This window comes from Trachurus japonicus, chromosome 7, assembly GCF_045865225.1.
Source record: "Trachurus japonicus isolate A0001 chromosome 7, Traja_1.0".
Taxonomy (NCBI): Eukaryota; Metazoa; Chordata; class Actinopteri; order Carangiformes; family Carangidae; genus Trachurus; species Trachurus japonicus.
Window position 1 is genome coordinate 14,244,760 of NC_140913.1, and position 27,586 is coordinate 14,272,345.

At 39.3% G+C, this 27,586-nt stretch overlaps 2 protein-coding genes across 2 annotated transcripts; both read right to left on the bottom strand.

Moving 5' to 3' along the window:
* Positions 1 to 5,795: 5,795 nt before the first annotated feature.
* Positions 5,796 to 17,574, bottom strand: LOC146984308 (rhamnose-binding lectin-like). Its single transcript, XM_085781370.1, has 16 exons — positions 17,500 to 17,574; positions 17,274 to 17,306; positions 17,127 to 17,180; positions 16,503 to 16,638; positions 15,268 to 15,371; positions 15,011 to 15,055; positions 14,756 to 14,888; positions 14,328 to 14,431; positions 10,243 to 10,275; positions 9,953 to 10,012; positions 8,739 to 8,874; positions 7,610 to 7,719; positions 7,466 to 7,510; positions 6,308 to 6,440; positions 5,984 to 6,087; positions 5,796 to 5,871 (listed from the first exon to the last, which is right to left on the bottom strand). Exons 1-16 carry the CDS (start codon positions 17,522 to 17,524, stop codon positions 5,858 to 5,860), a joined length of 1,269 nt encoding a protein of 422 aa, XP_085637496.1. The 5' UTR covers positions 17,525 to 17,574; the 3' UTR covers positions 5,796 to 5,857.
* A 3,424-nt stretch (positions 17,575 to 20,998) lies between these two features.
* On the bottom strand, positions 20,999 to 25,936 carry LOC146984309 (caspase-9-like). Its single transcript, XM_085783200.1, has 6 exons — positions 25,871 to 25,936; positions 25,704 to 25,788; positions 23,386 to 23,430; positions 23,109 to 23,300; positions 21,600 to 21,709; positions 20,999 to 21,400 (listed from the first exon to the last, which is right to left on the bottom strand). Exons 1-6 carry the CDS (start codon positions 25,934 to 25,936, stop codon positions 21,296 to 21,298), a joined length of 603 nt encoding a protein of 200 aa, XP_085639326.1. The 3' UTR covers positions 20,999 to 21,295.
* Between the last annotated feature and the right edge of the window lie 1,650 nt (positions 25,937 to 27,586).

A 27,586-nucleotide genomic window follows, 5' to 3' on the forward strand; every position in this document is an offset into this window, starting at 1 on the left:
TAAATTTTTGGTCAAAAAAAAGAAAAACGTAAGCCGCGCGCCTGTCGTCTTTTTAAAATCGCCTGTTTGGTTTTTGGTCATTTTCTCCAAAACCACCGGCCCGATTTCAACCAAACCTTCTGCGTTGGACTCCCCTCGGACCCCCAGATGATATATCCGAGTTTGGAGAAATTTTAATTTTTGGTCAAAAAAAAAAAAACGTAAGCCGCGCGCCTGTCGTCTTTTTAAAATCGCCTGTTTGGTTTTTGGTCATTTTCTCCAAAACCATCGGCCCGATTTCAACCAAACCTTCTGCGTTGGACTCCCCTCGGACCCCCAGATGATATATCCGAGTTTGGAGAAATTTGAAGAAATTTTAATTTTTCGTCAAAAAAAAAAAAAACGTAAGCCGCGCGCCTGTCGTCTTTTTAAAATCGCCTGTTTGGTTTTTGGTCAATTTCTCCAAAACCACCAGCCCGATTTCAACCAAACCTTCTGCGTTGGACTGCCCTTGGACCCCCAGATGATACATCCGAGTTTGGAGAAATTTGGAGAAATTTTAATTTTTGGTCAAAAAAAAAAAAACGTAAGCCGCGCGCCTGTCGTCTTTTTAAAATCGCATGTTTGGTTTTTGGTCATTTTCTCCAAAACCACCGGCCCGATTTCAACCAAACCTTCTGCGTTGGACTCCTCTAGATTCTCTCTATTTGACTGTCTGTCGGTCACACACACAAATGGACACACACTGACCATACACACATATCCAACACACACACACACACACACTGACCATACACACATATCCAACACACACACAGACATGGACACACAATGACCATACACACATATCCAACACACACACACACACACACACACGGACACACACTGACCATACACACATATCCAACACACACACACACACACACACACACGGACACACACTGACCATACACACATATCCAACACACACACACACACACATGGACACACACTGACCCTACACACATATCCAACACACACACACACAAATGGACACACACTGACCATACACACATATCCAACACACACACACACACACACACACGGACACACACTGACCATACACACATATCCAACACACACACACACACACACATGGACACACACTGACCATACACACATATCCAACACACACACACACACACACACACACACACGGACACACACTGACCATACACACATATCCAACACACACACACACACACACATGGACACACACTGACCCTACACACATATCCAACACACACACACACAAATGGACACACACTGACCATACACACATATCCAACACACACACACACACACACACACACATGGACACACACTGACCATACACACACACAAATGGACACACACTGACCATACACACATATCCAACACACACACACACGGACACACACTGACCATACACACATATCCAACACACACACACACACACACACACACACACACACACACACACACACACACACACACACACACACACACACACACAGTTAACCTAATGTGGTTACAGCTCCTCCATATCAGTGCTTATAGAAAGATGATCATGTGTCTGTCTGATCAGCTCTGTCTTGACCTTAAGATCGTGGGTTTGATTCCCATGTTGACAGAGATGGCACAACCGGCAGTAGCCCCGTGGCCCATTCAAAATTTCCCGAGAGGAAATTTTCTAGTTGTCATATGTTTTTTTTGTATATTATATATTTTATATAATATATATTTTGGAGCTTTTTGCATTTAATTGACAGGATAAGACAAGAAATGAGGGGGCGGTGCGTGGCGCAGTGGTTAAAGCGGCCGCCCCACTATGTGCTATCAAATAAAGGCAAAAACGCCAAAAAAATATACTTAAAAAAAAAAAAAAGACAAGAAATGAGGAGACAGAGAGAGGGGGAATGACACACAGCAAAGGACCACCAGACGTGAGATTTGAAGCGGGGTCGGCTGCAGCGAGGACTGTACCCTCTGCATACACTGTATGGGGCGCCTGCTCAACCCATGGAGCCATGTTACTTTTTTTGTCTCTGGACTTCCTCTAAGATCTGTCAACACTGCCAGTCACTGCTGATTCTTCATCTGATTCAGGAAGCTACTTTTGCGTAGCCTGACAAGCCAGACTATATCATTAACATCTGGCATCGTCTGGCAACGACCGGTAGACCTCGGCTCAATCCAGGGGGCGGGATGAAGGCTGTCTTTCAAACAAGACAGTGCTACGACTAATCAGAGCAAAGAGCAGGATGACGTTAGCCTGACAAGCCAATTAAAATGTATGTCGTCATCGCGTTAAGCCCGCCCAACGACTCTCATAATCAGCACCATAGACTTTTATAATCAGCCCTTCATCTGGCAGAAAGAAGAGGAAGGAGAAGAGATAAACAATAAAATATAATCTTACCGCTCTGCAGGTGTGCATACGAGCGCTCACATACCACTTCCTGATTTGTCAGAATGAGATAGATCATATGCATCCTAACCTGGGCCCGGTTGTTCAAAGGTAATCCGATCGGATTTTGGATAATGGATTGGATCAAATCTTGAAAATGGGTTGTTCAAAACCAAAAACGGATTCTGAGATCGGATTAGATCACGTAATCCAATCTTGGTTTTGATCTGGATAAAACCCTCAGTTTGTGTTGTTCAAAACTTTTCAGTAGGATCGGGATAACTTTGATCCAAAAAAACAGGATTATTCTGATCCCAGCAGTATGGTGGATTCAGGGGGGATTTCAGGAACAAAATGTGATTTAAATTAAATTCAAACTGGTCAAATAAACAATATTCATAATGTAGTATATATACATGTATTGATTTATATTTTGCACCTAATTTTAAACCACAACAGTGATTAGTAAATAATGTTAACTTTTGAATATTCTACAACTGAAAAACTTTTCACCAACTACTTTTCCCCAAACTGAATTTAATGAAATTTGAAGTTTGAATTTTAAAATGTGAAGTTTGAATTTTGAAATTTGATGTTTGAATTTGAAACACATGGGGAAATAGTCACAATTTCCCTAATGTACTGTATACTTGCTTTTTAAAATGTATTTTAACAGCCCAACCAGATGGAGTCTTGCTGTTTTGATTGATTGATTGACTGATTGATTGATTGATTAGTCTCTATTATGAATATATTAAAAAAGATAAAGAAAGAGAAAAAAAAGGTCACATAAGTCCCAAACAAGTATTTAAGTCATAAAGAAAGTCTGGCTGTGAAGAAACAAAAAAGAGCACAGAAAACACATGCACATAAATACACTTTGAGTGACCTCATGCTGCTGTTCTACCTGTTGTTTACCGACCAATCAGCATTCAGTGTGATGCACAGTCCCATCTAGAGCACTCATTATCCGGATTTGGTAATCTTGAAAATTTGGATTTGGATCAGACTGATCCAATCCAACTTTGCGTTGAACAACTGGGATAGAAGTAAGACGGATTACGTGATCCTGGATAGCAAAAAAAGGGATTTCAAAATCTGGATAAATTTTATCCAGATTACACCTTTTGAACAACTGGGCCCAGGTGGTGGATCAATTGGCTCAACCAGTGGATTCAGTGGATCAACCAGTTGAAAATGTTCTTTTCCCAGCCTGTAGGTGTCTCATGAAAAGTTAGAAAGAATTTAAATACAGAGTGAAAAATTTGAAATTTTACGAAGGCTACACTGCTGATGTTTTTTTTTTTGTCTCTGCCACACAGATGGAATAGTACTGCAATGAGATGTTGGTTCATCCAAGGTGGTGAACTCAGAGTCACGAAGTCAGAGCCATCCAATCATCACCCAGAGAAGAGCGATTACAACAATACAATAATTATTACAGTAGAAAAAGACAGCTCATAAAAACGACTTAGGGGCGAAATCACAAGCTTGAAGATCCAGTGTGTAAAATGGGGGGAAAACCATCAGTGTTCAGATTCTAGATTACAGCGCTCACTCACTCGCTCGCACTCACCCCTCTCGTCGACAAAGTGACGGTGGCCTCCGAAGAAAAGAAACTTGTTTGCCACGACTGGGATGACTGGGAGTATTTCAGGAGCATGGAGTGATGAGGTGAAGATCTAACCCATTTTACGATATGTCTGCTGTTTCCTCCTTCTTCTTTCCTTCCGTCTTCTTTTTCATTGGTTTATTTATGAACGTGAAACTTGCAAAACGTGCTGTCTAGCTGGCTGGATTTTCCGTTTGGGCTGCTGTACAAACACGGTGGCGCAAGATGGCGATGCTCTCTAAAGCAAGACCCTTGCTATGTATATATGTAAAATAATAAGGCTATGAAAACCAAACAAATTATAAAATAGACTATATCATTAACATGTATAGTCTGGCAACGACCGGTAGACCTCGGCTCAATCCAGGGGGCGGGATGAAGGCTGTCTTTCAAACTGCCTCTGCACGCAATAGGGTAGCGCTACGACTAATCAGAGCAAAGAGCAGGATGACGTCGGTAGATTAAACTTTTCCCATATCCCGTCGGCAAAACAAATTACTTCAATCACAAAATTAAATAAAAAGCACACAATCAGCTGATTGTATTTTACAGATCAAGAAGACGACGAAGAGGTGGACCTGGAGGTGACGAGTTCAACCAGCCTGCAGACATGCAAGGACATCATGGATGCTCTAATTGTGGTAAGCTGCTCTTCCTGGTCAGTCTCTGATTAAAAGAGTCAGTTAAGTTCATTACAACATGGACCAGTGTTAGAACCAGCAAGTAATTTTCACATGAAAGTCATCAGAAAGTTTGCATAGTACAAACCAGAGGGTGGCGCCAGGGGAAAGCACAAGGAAAATTGTAATGTAAATTTATTGGGAACATTTCTCATACAGTAAATTGTAGGTCTGGGAGGAGATGGATCTGTGGTCTAACCTCAGAAAACTTATGAGTTATTTCATCTGTGAAATGAGGAAAAGTTCAGTCCATTTACAGACAACAGTGATGCAACTAACAGTGATACAATAACATAATAAAAAATAATCAGTTGTAAATTGTATTGTAAGATACTATTCCACCTCATAGCCCAAAATATGTTCTGGGTCATTTATAAATGCTATATCCTACATAATCTTTTAGTCTCCCTACTCCTCTGGATCTCCTTTGCAAATTGCCATATTTTCTGCCCATTTTGTTTAATCTACTACTGATTTTTATTTTTATTTGATGAAATGTATCCGAGGTAAAAACATCAAGCAACAACATTGATTTTCTGGGATTTTTAAATTTTTGCTATGTCTGATATTAAAAAAAAAAAAAGAAACTCCTTAATTTGGGAAAGGGGACATTTTTGTCCACTTCTAAAACGACCTAAAAATGTCACCTGGCACCTATAAAGTGTTAAATTTGAATTTGCATTCAAAAGGTTCAAATTGGCATCTAAAGGGTTAAATTTAAAGAAAAATAATTGAAAACGTGGTAGTTATGATCAGAACTGAAGTGGGAAAAAATATTAATACATGACAATTTTAGGTCGTTTTAGAAGTGAACAGAAATGCCCACTTTACCAAATTAAGGTGTTTTTTGCTTCATGATGGGAAACAATGCATAGAATATGATGTGTGTTTGAAATTGATGAGGATAACTATTTCCAGTGTGAAATTAGTGGAGAAAATGCACCCCCTCAGGTATGAGGGGTTAAGAATATGATTTGTTCAGGGCGTCTCTGAAGCAAACAACACTATGGTGCTAACAATAAACAATGCAGTGACACATTTAACCTTGATCAAAATGAAAAAACAAAACAAAAACTGCAGATCCTTCATAGACATGATCACAACTGGCATTTATCTTTTATTCAGTCCATTTACTCAGGCGGATGTGGAGTGTCCGGATCAAACCAGAGGATCTGCAAAGGAACAAATGACTTAAGTCATTTCTCCACTTGAACATCTTGTTTACTGGTGTTTGTCCTTTGTACAAACAGATCACAGTTTACAACAGGCCTTTAAGATACTTACACTGGCACACATACGACAACTCCAGGTACTTGTAAGTACCCACACAGGGGTCTCCAAACACTGAGTTGCTTGCTCTGATGCTGCAGGTATTTCTCCCATTGCAGCTGTGGATGCAGGGTATCATGAGTAAAAACCGGCTTCACACACACACAAATATGTAAGATATTATGTGTAGTTTGGATTTGGTGAGTCCCTTAATCCGATCAGATTTATTGTTCATGAACATAACATAACATAAAATAAACTTCACTTCACTTTCGTCATGATATAAACATTACTGTATAGCCTACTACATTTAAAAAAGGGAGGAAATAGTAACAGTACCTGTTAGCAACTTTGCTAGTGGGGTGGAAGCAGAGAGTATTTTGAATCTGACTGACGGACCATCTGTAGGAGCAGGTGGTCTGGTCACTGCGTCCGTAATAAGCTCCAAGGACAGATATCACCTGGCCCTCATCTGATCAGAGAAAGACATCAGAAAATAGATGCTTTTGTTAAACCTTTTTTTGGTATGCCACCTTCAAACATGTCTCTAAAATCACTAACACTTATCTTGATCCAGAACCTTTGCTTATTGTTGTTGGTGTCCCTGAAAATACATCCCAACAGCAGCTCCTCTCTTCCTGCCTCATCTGAGCTTAACACATATTACTAATGTCATGGAAATAAACAACAGTTTCTACATGCAACAGGTGGCTGTGTGATTAAATCAGTACGTTACATGAGATGTCTTAGAGGACATATGCCAACAATATGATTAAAACTCCCTATTGCACATCTGACACATAGAAATTAAATTACAACCTGGTTTCACACACTCTTTTAATTATTTTTCTTCTAATTAATTCATTCTCTTTCTGTCTTTCTTGCTTTCATTTCTTCACCTTGAATAATGTTCAAATTCCATTGTCATGTCTATTATTTCTTATGCAGATACTGTATTTTAATATTGTTTTATAGCATTTTTCCTTGTGAACACAATCATTGATATAACACGACACCAGATGTATGATTTTCCTGACTCAGCAAAACATATTTGATTAAAAGATTGTCAGGGTTGGGGAGAACAGGACCCAGATGCAGACAGCGGTTCGGTGACAAAAAGGGATTTATTGTAACTCACAATCCACAGGAAACACAGGAGCACAGGGAGCACAGGACATGAACCCAGACAATCGGACACAGACAAAGGGAGACACATGAGGGAACGAGACACAGGTGGTGCAATTAACACAGGTGAGACACATCAGGTAATCACAAGCAGGGAGCACACAGGAAGACAGGACAAGGACTTCAAACTAAAACAGGAACTACACTAGGACAAAGACACAGACCATTGACACATAGAAAAACACAGAACTTCAAAATAAAACAGGGACTAAACTTAACTAAATAGGGGAACACACAGAGGACATGATAGAGATGCTTTTGTTTATCACATTAATCCACTATAAATGCAAAAAAGAAAACAATTCATCTTACCACAGAACAAATTGGCCGTAGAGCCCTCGCATGCAGTGACTTGAACTGTTAAAGGAACATTAATCATCATTAGACATAGAATTTACTTGACTTGTTGGTGGATCTGAGTGGTGAATATGGATTTTGTCCAGGTGTGTGACTGACTTGCTGGGAAGCAGGTGTAGTTTGTCTCCACATATTTGTATGTGCCAAAGCAGGGATCAGTGGCACGAACATCCAACGTGTTGAACTCACACACTCTCTTGCCGTCACACCTTTAGGGATGACAGTAAGAGTGTCAATATTTTTGTTCATTTGAAAATAACACCTATATTGTCTTTGCACAGTTTTGGATCAGTTTTAGGACCTGAAGCTGGTCTTTAGGATTGTTAAATGAAAGTTGTAGTAAATTGAGTGGTGGTATAAAAATAATCTACAGTGGAATAAATCACAGTATGCACAACCATGTAATAAAGAGGTTATATCCTTTACGTAAACGGAGAATAACACTGTTCCAAGAACAGAGCCTTGAACCTCCTTTTGTGATGGTAAGACAGGAGGACGGTATGTCAGCACACTGAAACCATACAGAAAAAAATAATTTGATCTGTTTTTAGCCTTGTTGTAGTAGTAGCTCCCAGTGGCTGCTTGAGATGTTCTTCCATGGTTACATCATACATCCAATGGTTTCCAACGACGAACAAACATCTCGAGGCAACTCTCGTGCATGCACACAAACATCAACAGAGCCACTGGGAGCTACTACAACAAGGCTAAAAAGATCAAATAAATTCTTTCCGAACAACTTTTTCATGTTGCAGCTTCAGGACACTGAATCAAAGTTGGTGATTTTTTTTCTCAATGTGGCCCTATAATACTCCCTAATTAGATTACTTTGTAGTTTTTGAAAACAATATTTACCTATAGGATATTGGTAGAATTGATATAGATATAATTTTAGGAAATGATTTGCATGAAACAGAGGTGTTATAACTAACCCCACCCATGGGGTCAGTTATAACGTTTTCACTTTGCCACTTCTTATTCCAACTGTATAAAAACCCAAAGTGCTAGAAAAAGGCAATAGCTGTTCAGTGGTAGCAGAGAGGTGTATTTTGGTAGTATAAAAACATGATTAATCTAACTATCTACTATTAATCTAAATATTTTTTTTAATTATTCAGCCCAAACCAAAATCTATTGTTTCTCCCTCTCCCTGATTGTCCCCTGCTGCAAATACATTTTGCTAAATCATGTTATTCAATCCAGTGACTGTGTGAAGGTGTGTAGCTACCTCCTCCTGATGATATTCACAGTGCCGCTCTGAGCGCAATTGGTGTTGGTGAGCTGATTACTAGGTCTCCCTTCACTGCAGGTCTTACTGTTCAGACGTCCGTACAAAGATGCCTGCACACTGATCACCCCCTGATCTGTTTAAGAAGAGAAAAGTGTCAAGTTACATTCATGACTGTAATGGTTTTATTTACCGCAAACATTTGGTTATTTGTGGTGCAGTTGAATGTGAAATGCCTCTCTTTTACCAGATTGAGTCTGTCCTGATAATTCATGAAAAACTGTTGCTGCTCACTTTGCCTTTATTTACTGTAAGTTTTCAAGAACATTTCCATGCGTATGAAGTAACAAGGAGAAAGCAAGATTTTGTTGTCTTTCATGTTGACAAACTGCCTTATCCCAGGCCTTTTGACATACAGATGTCCTATGGAGTGAATGACACAGCTCTTTTTGTTGTTCCATATTGCTTCATCTGGTGAGCATTAAAGGAAGTTGTGACTGTAACCTTAATTGTTTGTGTTTTATTTCTACAGTATTTGATTATTAGTTTATTATTGTTTAGATCAAAGCAGTTCAGTAGTATAGTACATATCACCTAGATATAATAAAATTAAAAAGTAACACTGTGGAGAAATAAAAATGAAATATTACACATTATAGTGTCATTTTAAGAACCACATTTGGAGTAAAATTAACTCTATAAAGTGTAATCATAATACTCTGAACAGTGTGAACAAACCTCAGTGTTAAATATTTTTACACATTTCATTGTTAATTTTGACACAGAATTGAGTAGAATTAACTCTATAAAGTGTAATCATAATACTCTGAACAGTGTGAACAAACCTCAGTGTTAAATATTTTTACACATTTCATTGTTAATTTTGACACAGAATTGAGTAGAATTAACACTGAAAATTTGACACTGGCCATTGAGTCAATTTTACTCTATTTTTGAGTGGGACCAAATGTTATCTGAAATGGAGTTAAATTCAACTCTATAAGAGTTAAATTGACACTTTGTTTTTTACTGTGTATATTGTGATTTAGTGCCACTTCAATTGTGGATTTTTTGATCAATGTGGCTTTCATGGTTAATTAGTGATACATCATACACATAATGTACTGGAATATTTGGTTGTGTAATTGGTGCACTCAGCCTTTAAGAATAAATGGACTTGTCATTTTAAAGACAAACATTTATAAAGTTCATACCACAGCTCAGGCGCTGGACATTGCTGCCATTGTCACAGGTGATGACCGTCTCTGTGGAAACTACAAAAATAAAGAGATATAAAAGGAAAAGTACAAATTATAGACTCCATGCAGGGGCGTCAATTGGGTATGGCAAGGTATGGCAGACATATATATATATATATATATACACACACACACACACACACACACACACACACACACACACACACACACACACACACACACACATATATACAGTATATACAGATATATAGTATATACTGTATGTACATAGATCCGATATTTACCTTTGGTCAAAAGCATACATGTTGCTGCCAGCACTGGAAAAAACAAACAAACATCACAGTCAAACTTGTCAAAACTGTCAAACATGACTTGTACAGCACAGACTTTGCATCACTGAGACAACTAAAACACAGGAACTGTTATTTGAAAACAGAGGATTTATTTACCCAGATATTAGAAAACAACAGACTAGGAAATCAAACCCAGCACCCACTCATCCACCATGCCACCCCACAGAGTACTGTAAATGGGAATTAAATCTTAACATGAAACAGCAAATTAAATCTGCATGTTACTGTATCTGCATATATGATGATTGCCCATTCCTCTTGGAAGTTGTGGCAACTTAAATCAACTGCTAAATATAATAACAGTCTCTGTCTCTTAATCAAACCCTTGTGGTAATTGTCATGTACTCACAAAGTGCGCTGCTGTGGAAGCGAAGCATCATGGAAGATCTCGTCTCAGGTGAGCAGGAGGACTGATTGATCCTTGGTCAGTCACACCTGTATTTATTCTGCTGGACCAGGAACTGTCTTCAATCCTGTTACTTACTAACCCACATTTACGGTAATTAGGCTACTTCCTTGAGGGAGCTTATCCTTATCATGTATGTAGCCTCATTGTTTGTAGTTCATGTGCATGAGTGACCAACGACTTGTCCCTAAGAGCTCAATGTATTGTGTCTCAATAAGCCAAAGAGACAAAACACAAAGAAACACCTTTAACATCTAAAGCAAACACTCAACACACACACACACACAGCAGTCATGTTTCCAGGGGGACACTGATCAGTGACAGTTCTTTGATTGATTGGAAAATGTATTTTAAACAGGAAAAGATAAATAAAACAACACAACAGATAAGCAACAACAACACAGAAAGAAAGCTCAACACAATACATGTTCAAAAAGGAGTGGGAAGAAGTTAAGAATTATCGAGTCCCACCCCTTCCCTCTACACTGCAACTCGAGGCGTTGTGTGGCGGAGTGGGTAGAGCAGGGACCCCATGTGCAGACGCTGCAGTTGGCCCTGGTTTGAATCATCCATTGGGAGGCCTCATGTCTCTCTCAAGTATACTATCAAATAAAGGCAAAGAAAAAAGCACACTACAACTTATAATGCAATGAATAAAATAAACATCTGCATTTATAGAAAAGGAAAAAGACGATATATCCAAACAGTAACAAAACACAACATAGAAAGAAAAGGACCTACTAACACTGAACATGAATAGTTGAAGAAATAAAAAATATTCATTCTTTAGATATTCTACTTTTCCTTTTGTATCAGGATATTCTTATGTTCTATTTGTCTTGTAAATTTAATCATGTATTATCTTCTTCTTTATCTGTATCTGTTTTAACCCACTAATGCAGCTGTGACTCAACCTGGGGATCAATAAAGTTTATGATTCTGATTCTCAGTTTCACTTTTCAAGAGGAGCAGATATAATATTTAGCATTTGACATCACTGTTGCTCCCAGGGACGGACTGGCCATAGGGCAATGTGGGCAAATGCACCGAGCGACCGGGGCAGCCGCGTGAAGATGCATGCAGGCTGCTGATATGACCACAAAAAAACAAAAAAAAGTTGGTCGGGGTCAGCTGGTTTACAGCCGGCCAACTCTGAAACACTGAAGACACAATAACATTGACAGCATGGGTAAAGTGTAGCCTACCTGGTTCAGCAGCTCTTTCTATAAACAAGAATTTTGTTCCAGTCTGGGATCGAATCCTTCTATCAGTGTGCACTTTTGGTGAACAATGCATTTTCTTTTCTCATTATCATTATGATCACTGATATATATGTTTGTGTAAGCCAAGGTCTGGCCTCTGTCCTAAATGCCAGGGCCTCTTTTTGGTGCCAGTCCACCCATGGTTGCTCCTGTTGATTTTTGAGGTATGTGCACAGTATTGTCAACAATGGCACCTCTTTGATCTGTCAACATTGCCAGTCACTGCCGATCCTTTAGCCAATTCAGGAAGTTCCTTTTTAATGCCACTTGTATCTGCTGATATCCTGTAATAATGTCCTGAGCCCTCAGGGCCACACTAGGTTCCTCCTCCAACTGCTGCTCCTGTTGATCTAGATTTACAACTATGTGCTCTAATTAGCTGAGCACATACACTACCTATAGGCGTACATTGCAACCACTGAAAGGTGAAGTGAATAGCACTGAATAACACTTCATCTTGGCACCTGTTAGTGGAAGGGATGTATCAGGCAGCAAGTGAAGTTTTTATCCTCAAAGTTGATGAGTCGAAGCAGGAAAAATGGACAAGTGTAAGGATTTGAGTGAGTTTGACAAGGGCCAAATTGTGATGGCTAGACGACGGGGTCAGAGCATCTCAAAAACTGCAGCTCTTGTGGGGTGTTCCCAGTCTGCAGGTCAGTATCTATCAACCAGCGACAGGGTTATGGCCAAGGCTTAGAGGTCTGATCCAACACTACTGTTGCTCAAATAGCTGAAGAGGTTAATGTTGTTTCTGACAGAAAGGTGTCAGATAACACACATGCATCACAGTTTGTTGCGTATTTGGCAGAAAAAAAGGGAACCAAAATAATATTAGGCAGGTGGTCATAATGTTATGCCTGATCGGGGTAGCTGTTCTTAGGAAATTGTAAAAAATTATGTCATGTGTTACTTTTTTTTTTTTTTTAAGTATATTATATATTTTATATAATATATATTTGGGGGCTTTTCACCTTTAATTGACAGGATAAGACAAGAAATGGGGAGGCAGAGAGAGGGGGAATGACATGCAGCAAAGGACCACCAGACGTGAGATTTGAAGCGGGGTCGGCTGCAGCGAGGACTGTAGCCTCTGCATATGGGGCGCCTGCTCAACCCACAGAGCCATGTGTTACCTTTTTTTGTCTCTGGACTTCCTCTAAGATCTGTCAACACTGCCACTCACTGCTGATCCTTCATCTGATTCAGGAAGCTACTTTTGTGCACACCTCACTTAAAGTGACAGTAAAGACAAGCAAGACACATGTTGCTGATTCAAAGTATTTTATTTGTAGACTGGGTGGTCCCATTGTGATTTCACAGTTTTGACTCAAGAGTGTCTGGATCTGCAAAACACAAATCAGATCAGTGTCTCTTCCGATGGACAGTGACTCATAGCAGAAACTGTTGTGTCGAAAAATGCATGTTTTACTGTTGACACTTAAAGGGATAGTAGCATCTTTTTAAAAGTGGGGTTGTATGATCTACAAATAGCGCCTAAGTACTTTAATTGCAGTAGAAGACTCTCTGCACTCCTCCCGTTAGCAACGCCAGCCCATAGCCCTGCCCAGAGATTTGCAACATACCTAAAGAAAGGGCCTATTTTCACGGCCTAAAAGAGGTTTTACCTGAAAAAAAAATACACAGTTCCATTGTTCGCGATAATATAATTTTTTCCAGCCCTTCAAAGTGCAGGAAAAACACAGTTTTTATTTGGACCTAACCAACTCACTGTATCCCTCCGCCCAGGGTTAGCGCCCGCCGATCAGCAGTTGGTTAGGTCCAAATAAAAACTGTGTTTTTCATTATTATAGCAAACAATGGAACTGTGTATTTTTTTTCAGGTAAAACCTCTTTTAGGCCGCGAAAATAGGCCGTTTCTTTGGGTTTGTTCACAACACTGTATGTTGTAAATCTCTGGGCGGGTCCGGGTATGGGAGCTGAACACGCAGCGGCCCGGGCCCGTCACTGCTAGGAAAGGTATAGTTGGTTAGGGTAGGTAGGTGAAGTTAGGTAGTTAGTGTGCGTGGTTAGCTGGGGGCTTGTGATCCCAAATTGTATATAAGGCGCAAAATGTTTATTTTCTATTTTTTATTTTTTATTTTTTTTACTTGTGTTTGTCTTGTTGTCTGTGTGGTATGATGAATTCCTTAATAAAAAGAAATGAAAGTGTAAATCTCTGGGCAGGGCTTTGGGCTGGCGTTGCTAACGGGAGGAGTGCAGAGAGTCTTCAACTGCAATTAAAGTACTTAGGGGCTATTTGTAGATCATACAACCCCACTTTTTAAAAAAATGCTACTATCCCTTTAATGACTGACTGAAGATTATAGAGTCTACATGTAATGACTTACATTCACAACTGTACGACACTTCCAGGTACTTGTAAATCCCCACGCAGGGGTCTCCAAACACTGCATTGCTCGCTTTTATAGTGCAGCTGTTTTTCCCATTGCATCTGTGGATGTAGGGTGACACGAGTAAGAGCAGGCTTCACACACACACATGTACATGTAATATTATGCATGTATGTCACATGAGTGAGTACAGGCTTTAAATGGATGCCATCACTGCAGTTTTAAATACGTCATGGTCTAAATGATTTTTTCTCCCCCACACCAAACCACAAAACTTACATGAGATTCTTTTACTCGTGTTTTACTGGATCATTTCTTACAGTTCTGATTTCACTCTGCTGCTTTTTGGTTGTTTATACATTTTTTAAAAATTATTTGCTGATTTTGACCTTAACCTGAGCTACAGGGTGGTGAAGAGTCTGTACCTTTCAGCGACTTTGCTGGTGGGGTTCATGCAGTATATATTTTGGACCTGTTGGGTAGGCCGCTGGTAAATGCATGTGGTCCGATCACGGCGTCCATAATCAGCACCATAGACTCTTATAATCAGCCCTTCATCTGGCAGAAAGAAGAGGAAGAAGAATAGATAAAAACAACATTTGGAGGTCAGTGGCCAAAGGAGCGATGTACTGTAGTGAGGGTCAAAGTGCTATGAAAATAAAAGTAAAATGTAATCTTACCGCACTGCAGGTGTGCGTACGAGTGCTCACATACCACTTGCTGATCTGTCAGAATGAGATGGATCATTATGCATTATAACCTTGGACAATCAGGTGGTGGATCTTTCTTCTATTCATGAGCTTCAGATCAGATCATACTGATGAAAACACAAACAGTCTACTACTGTTGACTAACAAATTACATGGCAACACTGGACCTCTAGAATGTCTGCTTATATTAATGTCTATAAATAAAGTGAGGGGGAGACAGGACTGACTTGCTGGGAGGCAGGTGTACTTGGTCTGCAGGTATTTGTAGGTGCCGGGGCAGGGATCAGTGAAGGGTTTTGAGAACATTTCACACGACACTTTTCCATTACAACTGCAAGAAGGAAAACAAAGGTCATGACAGACTTCGATGAAAAACGTCACAAGGTCGAGAACAGATGTGAAGGAGAGTTCATAAAAAAAGATAAGACAGTGAGAATCTGACTGCACCTATACACTTACCTATTATTTAAAGCTAATTTTATTGATAACACTGAGATGATACTATTTTTTTCCTGACCATAGAAGTAAAGCAAAGGGGATTGAAATGTTGAAATAAGACAAAACATTACAAAAAGAGCATGTGGAGCCATTAAAATGACAATACAATATAAATATCAATGACAATATGATAGTATAGTTTTCTGACATTTCGATACAGCTGTTGGGTAAAAGAAAATTAATGTTCATTCTTCCATGGTAGAAAAGGGATTTGGTAATTAGTGATAATGATGATGTTGTTAAGTTTAAATTTCCAATTCTCCACTACAACACCTAACTGGACAAAGAATAAATCTGTATTTACTGATTTGGGCTCCAGTTGATCAGACAAGCATTTCCATCAGTTCTGGATCAGCTCACAAACATCAAATAGCTGCTCTGTTGTCTCTCTACTGGGCTCAGCTCACGTCAAACAACAGCAATGTTGTACTGTTCATTTTTTGAATGTGGGTGAATTGTGGGACTGGGACACCTTTTTTCTTCTTCTTTCATTAGGGAAGGTCCAGTGTTGATGGGAGGTGGTGAAGCTGAAAAGGTTTTATGGACTGTAGGGTTATAATTATATAATTTTAATAGTTTGGACTGACTGAAGAAAAAGATCTCAGCACACTTAGATCTATGCAATCTAGTGTTAAACGTGTTAAGCGTGTTAAACCTTCATCAGAGCATATAGTATGCTCTGATGAAGGTCGTCTGAGACCGAAAGCTTAGCCCTGAATAAAGTGAGATTGCATAGATCTAAGTGTGCAGAGATCTTTTTCTTCAGTTTGGACACTTTTGATGTCCCCAGCACCTTAGCAAAGAACCAGCCGGGTGAAGCGGCAGCCCCTTTTTGCAAATAGTTTGGACTGAAAAATGACTCTGTTTCAAATGCAAAGAAAAGCTTTTCAACGACAAGCAGTATCACAAAACCACTGAATTATGTGTTTTAGTGTAGTGATATGTGTTAAACTGGAGTGCATACTTTCTCTTGAGGTGATCCACAGCGTTGTCCAGAGAGCAGTCTGTGTTCTGAGTCTCCTGCGGAGATCTCCCCTCACTGCACGTCTCCGTGTCTTTGCGTCCATACAGTGCTGACTCGACACTGATCACGCCATAATCTGCTACACAGCAAAGAGATTGATAAAACTTCAGTGGGACCCTTTAGTTCACTGGTCCTTGATTTTAGCAGTTTTGAAGACAGCTAGCTGGTTTTTCCAAGAAGCATGATTTTGATTGGTTTATTAAAACATCAACGTCACATGACTCACATATTATTGTTAATATGTGTTGTCAGTTTAGCATTAGTCTTTAACCAGGCCTGTAACATTTTTAGTGTCCCTGGAAACATTTCTGTTGTGTCACACATTTGTAGCCTATAATGTGTTGTCAAACTGATGAATAGGCCTATTGTGTTGAGCCCTCAGGGCCACCTAATACAGGTTATTCAGAGAGAGAAAAATGTGATTGAATTGCTTGCTATTAGTAAGGTTTGTCAAACTATATTCAGTGATTCAGTTTCACTTCTCCCTTTTATTTAAGTCTTTCAAAAAAGTGACTCCATGCTGCCAAAATAAATGTAAACATTTGACAGACGATAGAGACTTACCACAGCTCAGTCGATGGACGTCATCACAGCTGGTAACTGTTGATGCAGAATAACCTGAAGAAGACAGAGAAAAATAAGATAAAGTTATGGAAGCTAAATGTATTAAACATCCTCATACCTACTTTCCAGCACATAATAAATGATTACCTGAACTTACAAGTCGACAGGTTGCTGCCAGAACTGAGAGAGAAACAGATTTTTTTTAAAGGACAAATTATCATATGTTATAGACAGAACCCAGAATACAGAAACTTAAAAAAAATCACAATATAAAACTACTTGAATTTATATTAGGCTATATTATATTACATTATATTATATTATATTATATTATATTATATTGTCTTTTATTTTTCTAGACAGTTTTACTCACAGAGTGTGATGCCGAGGCCAAGCATGGCTTTACAGGACCCAGTGGTAGGAGAGCCTTGAGACTGAGGGTAGGAATGGACTGCTTGTTTTTTATTCACCTCGATCTCGAGCAGTCTGCTGCTGCAGAGTCTGTCTTCATAAAACAAACAACAACACAGGCCAGAATTTCTAAAACTACAGAAATTCCAGAAAGTCCACGTTCAAAGAGCAGGTCAAAGTCTTCAGAGAACAAGCCAAAGCAAACACAAATAGGGAAAGTGAGGAGGGTGCACTGAGGATAAAATGATAAAAAATTTTGGCTAAATATACTGTAGACACACACAAGCCTCATTTCCTGAAAGCTAAGGGCATCAGTGCTGGACATTAGCCTGAGCATTTTTTAAAAATTATTATGTGCATTGATATGGCATACATATTGCAAAATAGCCAAATTTATTACTAAGAAGAAGGTTTTTGTGACGGGTGTTTTCCCACGTAGTACACATGGTCGTAGGAATAACAACTTAAGGAGAACAATAGTCACAATGTTTCTGTCATCATGATGACTTGAGGATACTGGCAAATGTCACATCTCAGCCGACAGAAATGTTCTGTTGGTGCCCGCATGTCTGGGGCAGTCCAGGACTTTGCCAAATCAGTGGCCTGAGGATGTTGAAACCATTTAGAACCAGACTGGACCAGACACAAGAGCAAAACACTGTTTGGCTCCATCTTTGGACAAAAATAGAAAAAACAATAACAAGTTAGTAAAATAAACAAAATTCAGCTGCTCTGAACCAGAGCACCTCATACAGAGAGGGAAAATTAATATAACATTAAATGATGATCATTATTTACAATTGGGGTAACAAATGATTAAAAAATGGGGTTCCAAACAACAGAAATCACAAGAAGGAGACAAACAGGGAAGAATAATACAGTATATGAATACATGAATTTTCTTTTTAAATGTTCAATCTATCATTTGCGAAACTGCAGTCTTGTCATCCTGTGTTTTCAAGACTGCACCAACAGATTTACCTAGTATATTTCTGTTGTAATGTTGACACAGACTTAATGTACTTTGTACACTTCTTGCTAATGTGACTTAAACTTAAACAATTAAAGAAGATGATATACAGTCGTAGTCACAAAGCATTTCGTACACTAATTCAGGCTAAGGAATCTTTTAAGGTTTTCTGATGAGATCTACAGCTGTGGTATCAGCTCTGTGCACACACACAGTGGTGCTTTGAGCTTAATGCTAACATCAGCATTCAAAAACCTTCACAATGGCAGTGTTATATTCTTTTTAAAAAAAAAATTTTTTATCTGTCTTAGCTACCGTAATTGAAATGAAAATTTCATTCAGTTACACTTATATTCTGATGACAATAAAAAAGTCTAAGTCAGCATGTGGATGATTGATACTATATCTATGTCTATTGGCAAAGATGCATCAAAAGGTATTGAAATTCATAGAGTAAGGGATTCTAAGTTAAAATATCTAAAACAATAAGAGAAGAGATTGCCCCTGCACAGCTCAGATAAAACTCCACATTGGTGCAGGTGGTATCAGGAACAAAAACCATGGAAAAAGAAAAGAAGGTTCCACCGCACACAATGGGGTACATTCAATTAATTTATTGTTAAAAACAGCAGCAACGCGTTTCGCCCTGTGGGCTTCATCAGGCTTGAAAAAAATCTAAAACAATAACTGTTACATAAATTAAAGGATTCATTAGATAATAAAGAATTTTACATTTTATATAAATAAATGTTTGTTTGTTTTGTTTGTTTTCCATATCTGACCTACATACCTTAACTTTGGGAAAGTTTTTGCAAAAACTAGTTGGAAAATGGGAAACTATTTGAGTTTATGTTTTGCAAACAAGAGACTCAAAGGTAGCTACACAAAATTAGAATAGTTAATGAGGAACTAATGAAGAACTAATGCGGAACTAATGAGTAGTTAGTGAGGAATTGGGGACACAAAATTACAGCAGTTACTGAGGAACTACTGATTAATTAACTATTAGTTAATGGTCAGTTCTTCAGGAACCCCTGATCAAAGTTCAGAGGAGTAGTTACTGAGGAACTAATGAGTAGTTAGTTAGGGAACTGAGGTACACAAAATTAGAGTAGTAACTGAGGAACTAGGCTAATGATTAACTAACTATTAGTTAATGGTTAGTTCTTCAGGAACCCCTGATCAAAGTTCAGACGAGTAGATACTGAGGAACTAATGATGAACTATTAATGATCAGTTCTTCATTAACTCATTATCAAATTTCATAGAAAGTTAATCACAACTTGATGATTAGTGAACTAGTTACTTCATCAGTACAGAATCAATACTCAATATCATGTCCAGTAGTTAACCTTTATGACCTAAAGTGACATATAATGAGTGGTTTTTCATTTCTTCATCTTCATCTTTACATTAGTAGGAGTTCCTTAAAAAAAATCACAGACAGCAGGATTCTTGAGAAGATTTTATTCATTAATTTCAGACCACATACACATCAATATGACCATCCATGTTGCCTTCGAAATAAATATGATAATTTGTCACATGTTTGGTAGGCTAAATGAATGTATCATGGGGCTGTGTGTAAACTACTGTATACTGATCACACCGTGGTTCACAGTAAAGTTGTTTGAGGTGCACAAAATTTAGAGTAGCCTAGTTATTTACTATGAAACACATTTGGAATGAATGAGGAACTCACTATTAGTTAATGGCGAGTTCTTCAGTAACTCCTAATCAAATTACTGAGGAACTAACTATTACTTAATCATTAGTTACCCTTTTTGTGTACCTTAAGGTAAAGTGAGACATCAAAATGAGTAGGTAATGAGTACTGAATCATTACTTAATCATTAGTTACCCTTTTTGTGTACCTTATAGTAAAGTGAGATAGGTTTGGGCGATAGGAATAATTTAATTTTTGGCGATTGTCTGGGCGATTTTTTTTGCATTTTATTTCGGCAAATTAATGGTCTGCCTCCACAGATTCAACTCTAATTTACATGGAGCACAATTCAAAGCGTGCGTAAATTGGATCTGGCAGCTATGTTATTCACACTGATTTCCAACTAGTCTGAATTATTTTTAGAAGAGCGTTATGGCTGTAATGTCTTATGATATTCAGTGTGCCCTTATTTTGAAATCCTTGTACCGGGGGTTACTGTTACCAAGGAGACGGAAATAAAAGTACAGAGCACTCCGGACAGAGTTGCAGTGATTGTATCCACTTTAAGATAGGCTACATTATGAAAACACATGTGTCTATCACAACAACGGATTATCAAGATGATTATCCATACGCAGCTGCAGCTGGAGAAAAGTGTTGTATAACGGAGCAACAGGTCAGATAAAGAATCCGAAATGCTCCCACTCACTGCAAGAGTTGACACCTTAGAGTTGGCTGCATTTCCAGCCTCAATTTTTACATCATGACAACAAAATCCCACTTTGTTCAGTGTATTAAAGAGACAGATAACACAAATCAGACAAATCATCTTAACGTTGTGTTGATTATCTGCTCCCAAAAACTGAGAGCTGCTGTGTCGATGAGACACCAATATACAGTATATAAAAAAAACAGTACATGGTACATATTTTCTTTCACCTGAGCCTAATAAATTCATATAGAAAAGTTATCAGATATTGCAAAAACACAGACTCTATGGACAATATCAATGTGCAGTAAGGAAAATCCATACATCTCACAATCATTCTGAGACACAATCCAAAGACATCACAGGTCAAAAACATTTAAACATTGAACCTGAACCTGAAACTGAGAATTTTGTCATGCTTGGGTTTGGAAGTAGAGAGGTTTGCGGAGGAAGTTAAAGGAACCAGGCATTTGTTTGTAGAGACCCTTTGCAGAGTTTTGGGAGACCTCATTGTTCACCTGTAAACAAGGACAGTTAATAATTAGATGTGTCTATTACTTTAAAACACTTGAAAAACAGTATGACAAATCAGAAAACACCCCGGGGGTTTAAAAATGTCCTGATGTATTGCCCAATTTGTGGCTAAAATGTGTTGATTGTGTTTTTTATTTGTCATGTTTTGTGGTGGTCTATGTTTATGGTGTAAGAGAAGCTCACCATCATCAACATGGTCACCAGGTCATAGGTGGCAGTATTCTCCTCGAGGACACGGTCCATCGTCTCAACGTACCAGGATCCAGACTGAGTGTCTCTCCAGGAGACATAACCTGCACATGTCACATGATTGGAGTGGCATCAACAACCAGTGCGTATAGTGCTGCTAAAATCAAATCAGAGCTTCTTGCTAATCATAACTATTGCTAATTGTTTTTGTTTGACTATCAATAGCTTGTGTTGCTGTTGCTTTTCAGGCTCCGCAAATTGTAAATTATCAGTTGTGTTGTTATCAAATCTGCTTTTATTCTGTGCAATATTGTGTCACACAATGCACTGATATATGCAATTTTTTTTTTTCTTATGTTTTAAAATCTTATTTGTTATATCATTTACACACATCTGCATGTGTACTTGTATTTATGCCATTATTTATATATTATATAGCCTACTGTATTATTCAAATGTTTTTTCTAACCTGGTTATTTTTATTACAGTATTTTTATCTATTTGTTTTATTGTGGCCTAATGCAAATATTATTTTGTTCTACAATACATCTTGATGTAATGTCTGAATGACAATGAAGACATCTATCTATCTGTCCTCTGTTCAATACTATGGTGATGTGTAAATGTAAAACATGTCATGTAGCGGCCCTTGGTTCCCCAAGAAAGGAGGTGGAGAGTTCCATATGGGTGCATAAGTTTATTGCCTTGGTGTAGCACCGTGAAAACTATGTGGGAATATACAAAAAAAACACAAGAAGAAAAAGTTAAACACATTACACTTCACATAGAATTTCTCCAACACAGATTCAAAAAGCACCCAACTTATAACTAAAAAAACAAAACTACATTTTATTAACCCATTACAATATTACTAAAACCTTATTTAAATAATTAAAATATACTGTGACGGCATCACCCCAAAACAAAAAATAAAACAAGACATCAAAAATAAAGTAATAGCCCAAAATTCAGATACACATACCTTGTTCCACAAACCAAGGGAGCTAATACAGAATGGAAGGTGCCGACTCTAACGTCTGTCTCCTAATAATAACAAAACAAGACCAAACTATAAGGGAAACTGCACCAACACAAAGATTACAAATAATTCTACAAAGAAAACTCACTCAAAGAGCCACGAACATGGTCCAAACAAAGCCAGCAGCACAAACGCTGCACCAGCCAGGGGAGAACAAAGGGAGGATGGTGGAGATGCGCACAGGTGAGCGCACACACCCACAGGAAGAGCTTACAGATGACAGTGGCCTCCTCCCTTTTATACCCCGCTCCCTTGACAAGAAAACTGACCACTAGATGGCAGTAATACACTGACCTTTACATGTCAAATTAGCAAAAGCTATAAAATCAGACTCATATTTAGTTTGAACTGTGCTAAATTGCATTGTTGCTATTAGATCAAGAAAACTACAAATCATACTCTGTATAAACACAGAGTTGTGAGCACAGCACACACACACACACAACACTGAGACACAAACACACCAGGAGAGGTTGAGTAGGACACCAGGATGTCAGTAGGCATGGGCAGAGTGGCTCTGGCGTCCGGTTCATCTGACATGCTCAGAGAGTCACTGCTGGACGACATGGGGATGGCATCTGTCTGGTCGTCTGCTCCACCGATGGATGGTTCCACCTCATCATCAGGTGACACCTCAAAGCCAGTGTCTCTTTCACCTAGATGACAACAACACAAGATGACTTGTAATGCATGATTAACCATTAAATGTTGAGTTAAGACTGTGCACAAGATGTTCTCTACCTCCTCCACAGGCCTGGATGAAGAAAAGCTTGGGCTGACAACCAGCTGACAACAGACCGAAACCAGCTGACTATAGACCGAAACCAGCTGACAACAGACCGAAACCAGCTGACAACAGACCGAAACCAGCTGACTATAGACCGAAACCAGCTGACAACAGACCGAAACCAGCTGACTATAGACCGAAACCAGCTGACAACAGACCGAAACCAGCTGACAACAGACCGAAACCAGCTGACAACAGACCGAAACCAGCTGACTATAGACCGAAACCAGCTGACAAAAGACCGAAACCAGCTGACAACAGACTGAAACCAGCTGACTATAGACCGAAACCAGCTGACAACAAACAGAAACCAACAGACAACGGACAGAAACCAACAGACAACGGACAGAAACCAGCTGACAACAGACCGAAACCAGCTGACAACAGACCGAAACCAGCTGACAACAGACCGAAACCAGCTGACTATAGACCGAAACCAGCTGACAACAGACCGAAACCAGCTGACAACAGACCGAAACCAGCTGACAACAGACCGAAACCAGCTGACTATAGACCGAAACCAGCTGACAAAAGACCGAAACCAGCTGACAACAGACTGAAACCAGCTGACTATAGACCGAAACCAGCTGACAACGGACAGAAACCAACAGACAACGGACAGAAACCAACAGACAACAGACAGAAACCAACAGACAACAGACAGAAACCAACAGACAACAGACCGAAATCAGCTGACTCTAGACCGAAACCAGCTGACAACAGACCGAAACCAGCTGACTATAGACCGAAACCAGCTGACAACAGAAAGAAACCAGCTGACAACAGTCAGAAACCAGCTGACAGCAGACCGAAACCAGCTGACAACAGACCGAAACCAGCTGACAACAGACCGAAACCAGCTGACAACAGACCGAAACCAGCTGACTATAGACCGAAACCAGCTGACAACAGAAAGAAACCAGCTGACAACAGTCAGAAACCAGCTGACAATAGACCAAAACCAGCTGACAACAGACCGAAACCAGCTGACTATAGACCGAAACCAGCTGACAACAGAAAGAAACCAGCTGACAACAGTCAGAAACCAGCTGACTATAGACCGAAACCAGCTGACAACAGCCGAAACCAGATAACTATAGACCGAAACCAGCTGACTATAGACCCAAAGCAGCTGACAACAGACCGAAACCAGCTGACAACAGACCGAAACCAGCTGACAACAGACCGAAACCAGCTGACTATAGACCGAAACCAGCTGACAAAAGACCGAAACCAGCTGACTATAGACCGAAACCAGCTGACAACAGACCGAAACCAGCTGACGACAGACCGAAACCAGCTGACAACAGACCGAAACCAGCTGACTATAGACCGAAACCAGCTGACGACAGACCGAAACCAGCTGACAACAGACCCAAACCAGCTGACTATAGACCGAAACCAGCTGACAACAGACCAAAACCAGCTGACTATAGACCGAAACCAGCTGACAACAGACAGAAACCAGCTGACAACAGACCGAAACCAGCTGACTATAGACCGAAATCAGCTGACAACAGACAGAAACCAGCTGACGACAGACCGAAACCAGCTGACGACAGACCGAAACCAGCTGACTATAGACTCAACACACTGATAAAAATGACAAAGAGCACGTTTGGAAAGAGCATTAGACAAATTTGTATTATAGTAGAATACAAATGATCTGGATTATGATGGTGGAGATATGTTGCTGTTGCTTAAAGGACAATTCCGGGCAAATTCAACCTGGGGCTATAACGAACCCCTCGGTGTATGTTCGAATAGCCATCTGACATAGCAGATGCAAAAAATGCTGTTTTGTGGGATGTAAACATCCTAAAGAGCGTAATATCGGTCTGCTCCCATTATACACTGCTGTGGTGATGCGAGGACAGACAGAACTACTTCAGAACAGGAGCAATTAAAAAGAAAATCTTAAGATTCATTCTTTTAGACCTAAAATGTTGGGAAACTATAGCCCCAGGTTGAATTTGCCCGGAATTGTCCTTTAAGCTGTTGGACTGCCTCTGTATATTGCTTGGTACAGAACTAACAATTCATAGTCAAGTCAATTCAATTTCATTCATGCTGCCAGTTCACAACATAAGTTATCTCAAGGCACTTTAGGCCTTGAGATGGTCATCTACCTCAACCTTTTGGGTTGGTGGGGAAGAGTTAGAAACAGTGAGATTTAGAGATAAAGAGAGAGATACAGCAAATGCAGACAAAATGTAAGAACAGCAACAACAACAACAACAACAACAACAAACAAACAAAAAACACTGCATACCTTTGCAGCAGGCATCAAACAGGATCTGGCAGCAAAAGGTGGTTGAAGACCCAGACTGCAGCTCTGGAGATGGGAGGACCTGGAGCTACAGGAGGAGAGGAGAGGAGAGGAGGGGGTGGGTGGGGGTAAAGGTCATTCAGTGGGGGAAGATCGCCTACAGTCCACACGGGAGCAAAGATGAGCTTCTTTCCCGAGTTTTCCATAGAGACATGGGTCTTAGTAGCAACTATCATGGCTCTGATCGCAATGTAAGTATGACCTTATTTAGATACATCGCTTTAAGATGCGTAAAGGCGGAAGCCTTTTGGAAAACGACTTGGTTTACTTTTCTAAAAGCAAGTTGTAGAATGAAGAATTCTGAAGAGCTGAACTTTGTTTTGCTTTAGTTTACCGGTAGTTCGTGTCGTTGAGTGAAGTCATAACCAGGCAGTTGTTGCGCTGTAATAACTCTTTAGTGTCGCTGGAGAGGTTTGACAGAAGCGAGTAAACTAAGGTCAGAACATGATGGATCTGGTTTACATTGTGCTCCTTTCCCGTTTTTCTTCCCAAGCGCGCGTCCTTATTCGACCAGAACAGATATTGCACAACTCAGGTTTACAAGCACAGTTTGACAAGTTTCTGTTACTGCAGATGAAAATGCCCTGTTTGTTATGCAAGGCACAAACAGCCGAGCTTCTCACACACCGAAGTACGACATGACTGTCGTTGTGATTTACTGGACTATGGGGATTTACAAAATACAGTATACAGTGTGTGCCTTTAAAGTGAATTTCCCCTAAACAATCGAAATCCAGTATAATGTTCTATTATAGTAAGATTTTTGTGTGTGTGTGTGTGTGTGTGTGTGTGTGTGTGTGTGTGTGTGTACTGGGGGTTTGGATAAAGCAGGTCCTTTCCCAAATATCTGTAACAATATAAAGAAGAAAAAGACATGTGTTTATTTGACCCATACATCTTTTTCCTCTGGTCTCTATAAAAAGTTGGTAATTATGGTTACATGAATTTAAAGACACAGTTTTTGAAATTACTTATAGCAGGATTTGGATGTTTTTGCATGTGCTGATTCAAAACCCCTGCTGTGAAAAACCTGTAGAATACCTGTGATTTTCAAGTTTAAATCCTCCATTAAAATGTCCAGGTAGAAAATAGTACATAGTATAAAATATTGAGTGTAAAGTGATCCTCCACAGAAGCTCCACCTCTGCATATACAGCCTGTGGCTGTTCTGCTTCAACAGACACACACTCGGCCTCACAAGCGTTCCCAAACTACACAACAAATGATAATGCTGCAGGATGGTTTGCTGTTTGAAAATATTTTATTTATGCACAAAAAAGCTGATGGCTGTGCAGCTGCGGCGACCCCTGCTGTGTGTGTGGCTGTGTGCTATTAATTTTGCATCTTGGTCATCAGTGTTTTCTGGTGGCACCGTGGGTCCAGTGTTCAGCAGCCCGTAAAATTAAGGTCCTGTCATTCACTCTCTCTGTAGTGATGTGACACCTTCAGTTTCTTTTAGTTTCTGTTTATTTACAAAACATCAGAAGTACCTCATCTATCACAATTTTTAAATCCCGTCTTAAAACACACCTTTTTACCCAATACTTTGAGTAAATTAACTTTTAGTATGTGTGTTTTACTATTGTGTTTTAACTGTCATTACTGTGCACATATTTTTATTTTTTATTTTTTTTAATGCTTTAACTGTTTTATTCTTTTCTCTGTGTTTTAACTGTTGTTGACTGTCAGTTGTAAATGCACTTTAACTGTTTCCTTTGGTGGTTTTCTGAATGTTTTAACTGTACTTGTTTTTACTGGGAAGTGTATTGAGACCATGTACCATGGTGATTTTGCACTTTAAATAATAAATTGATTGATTGATTGAT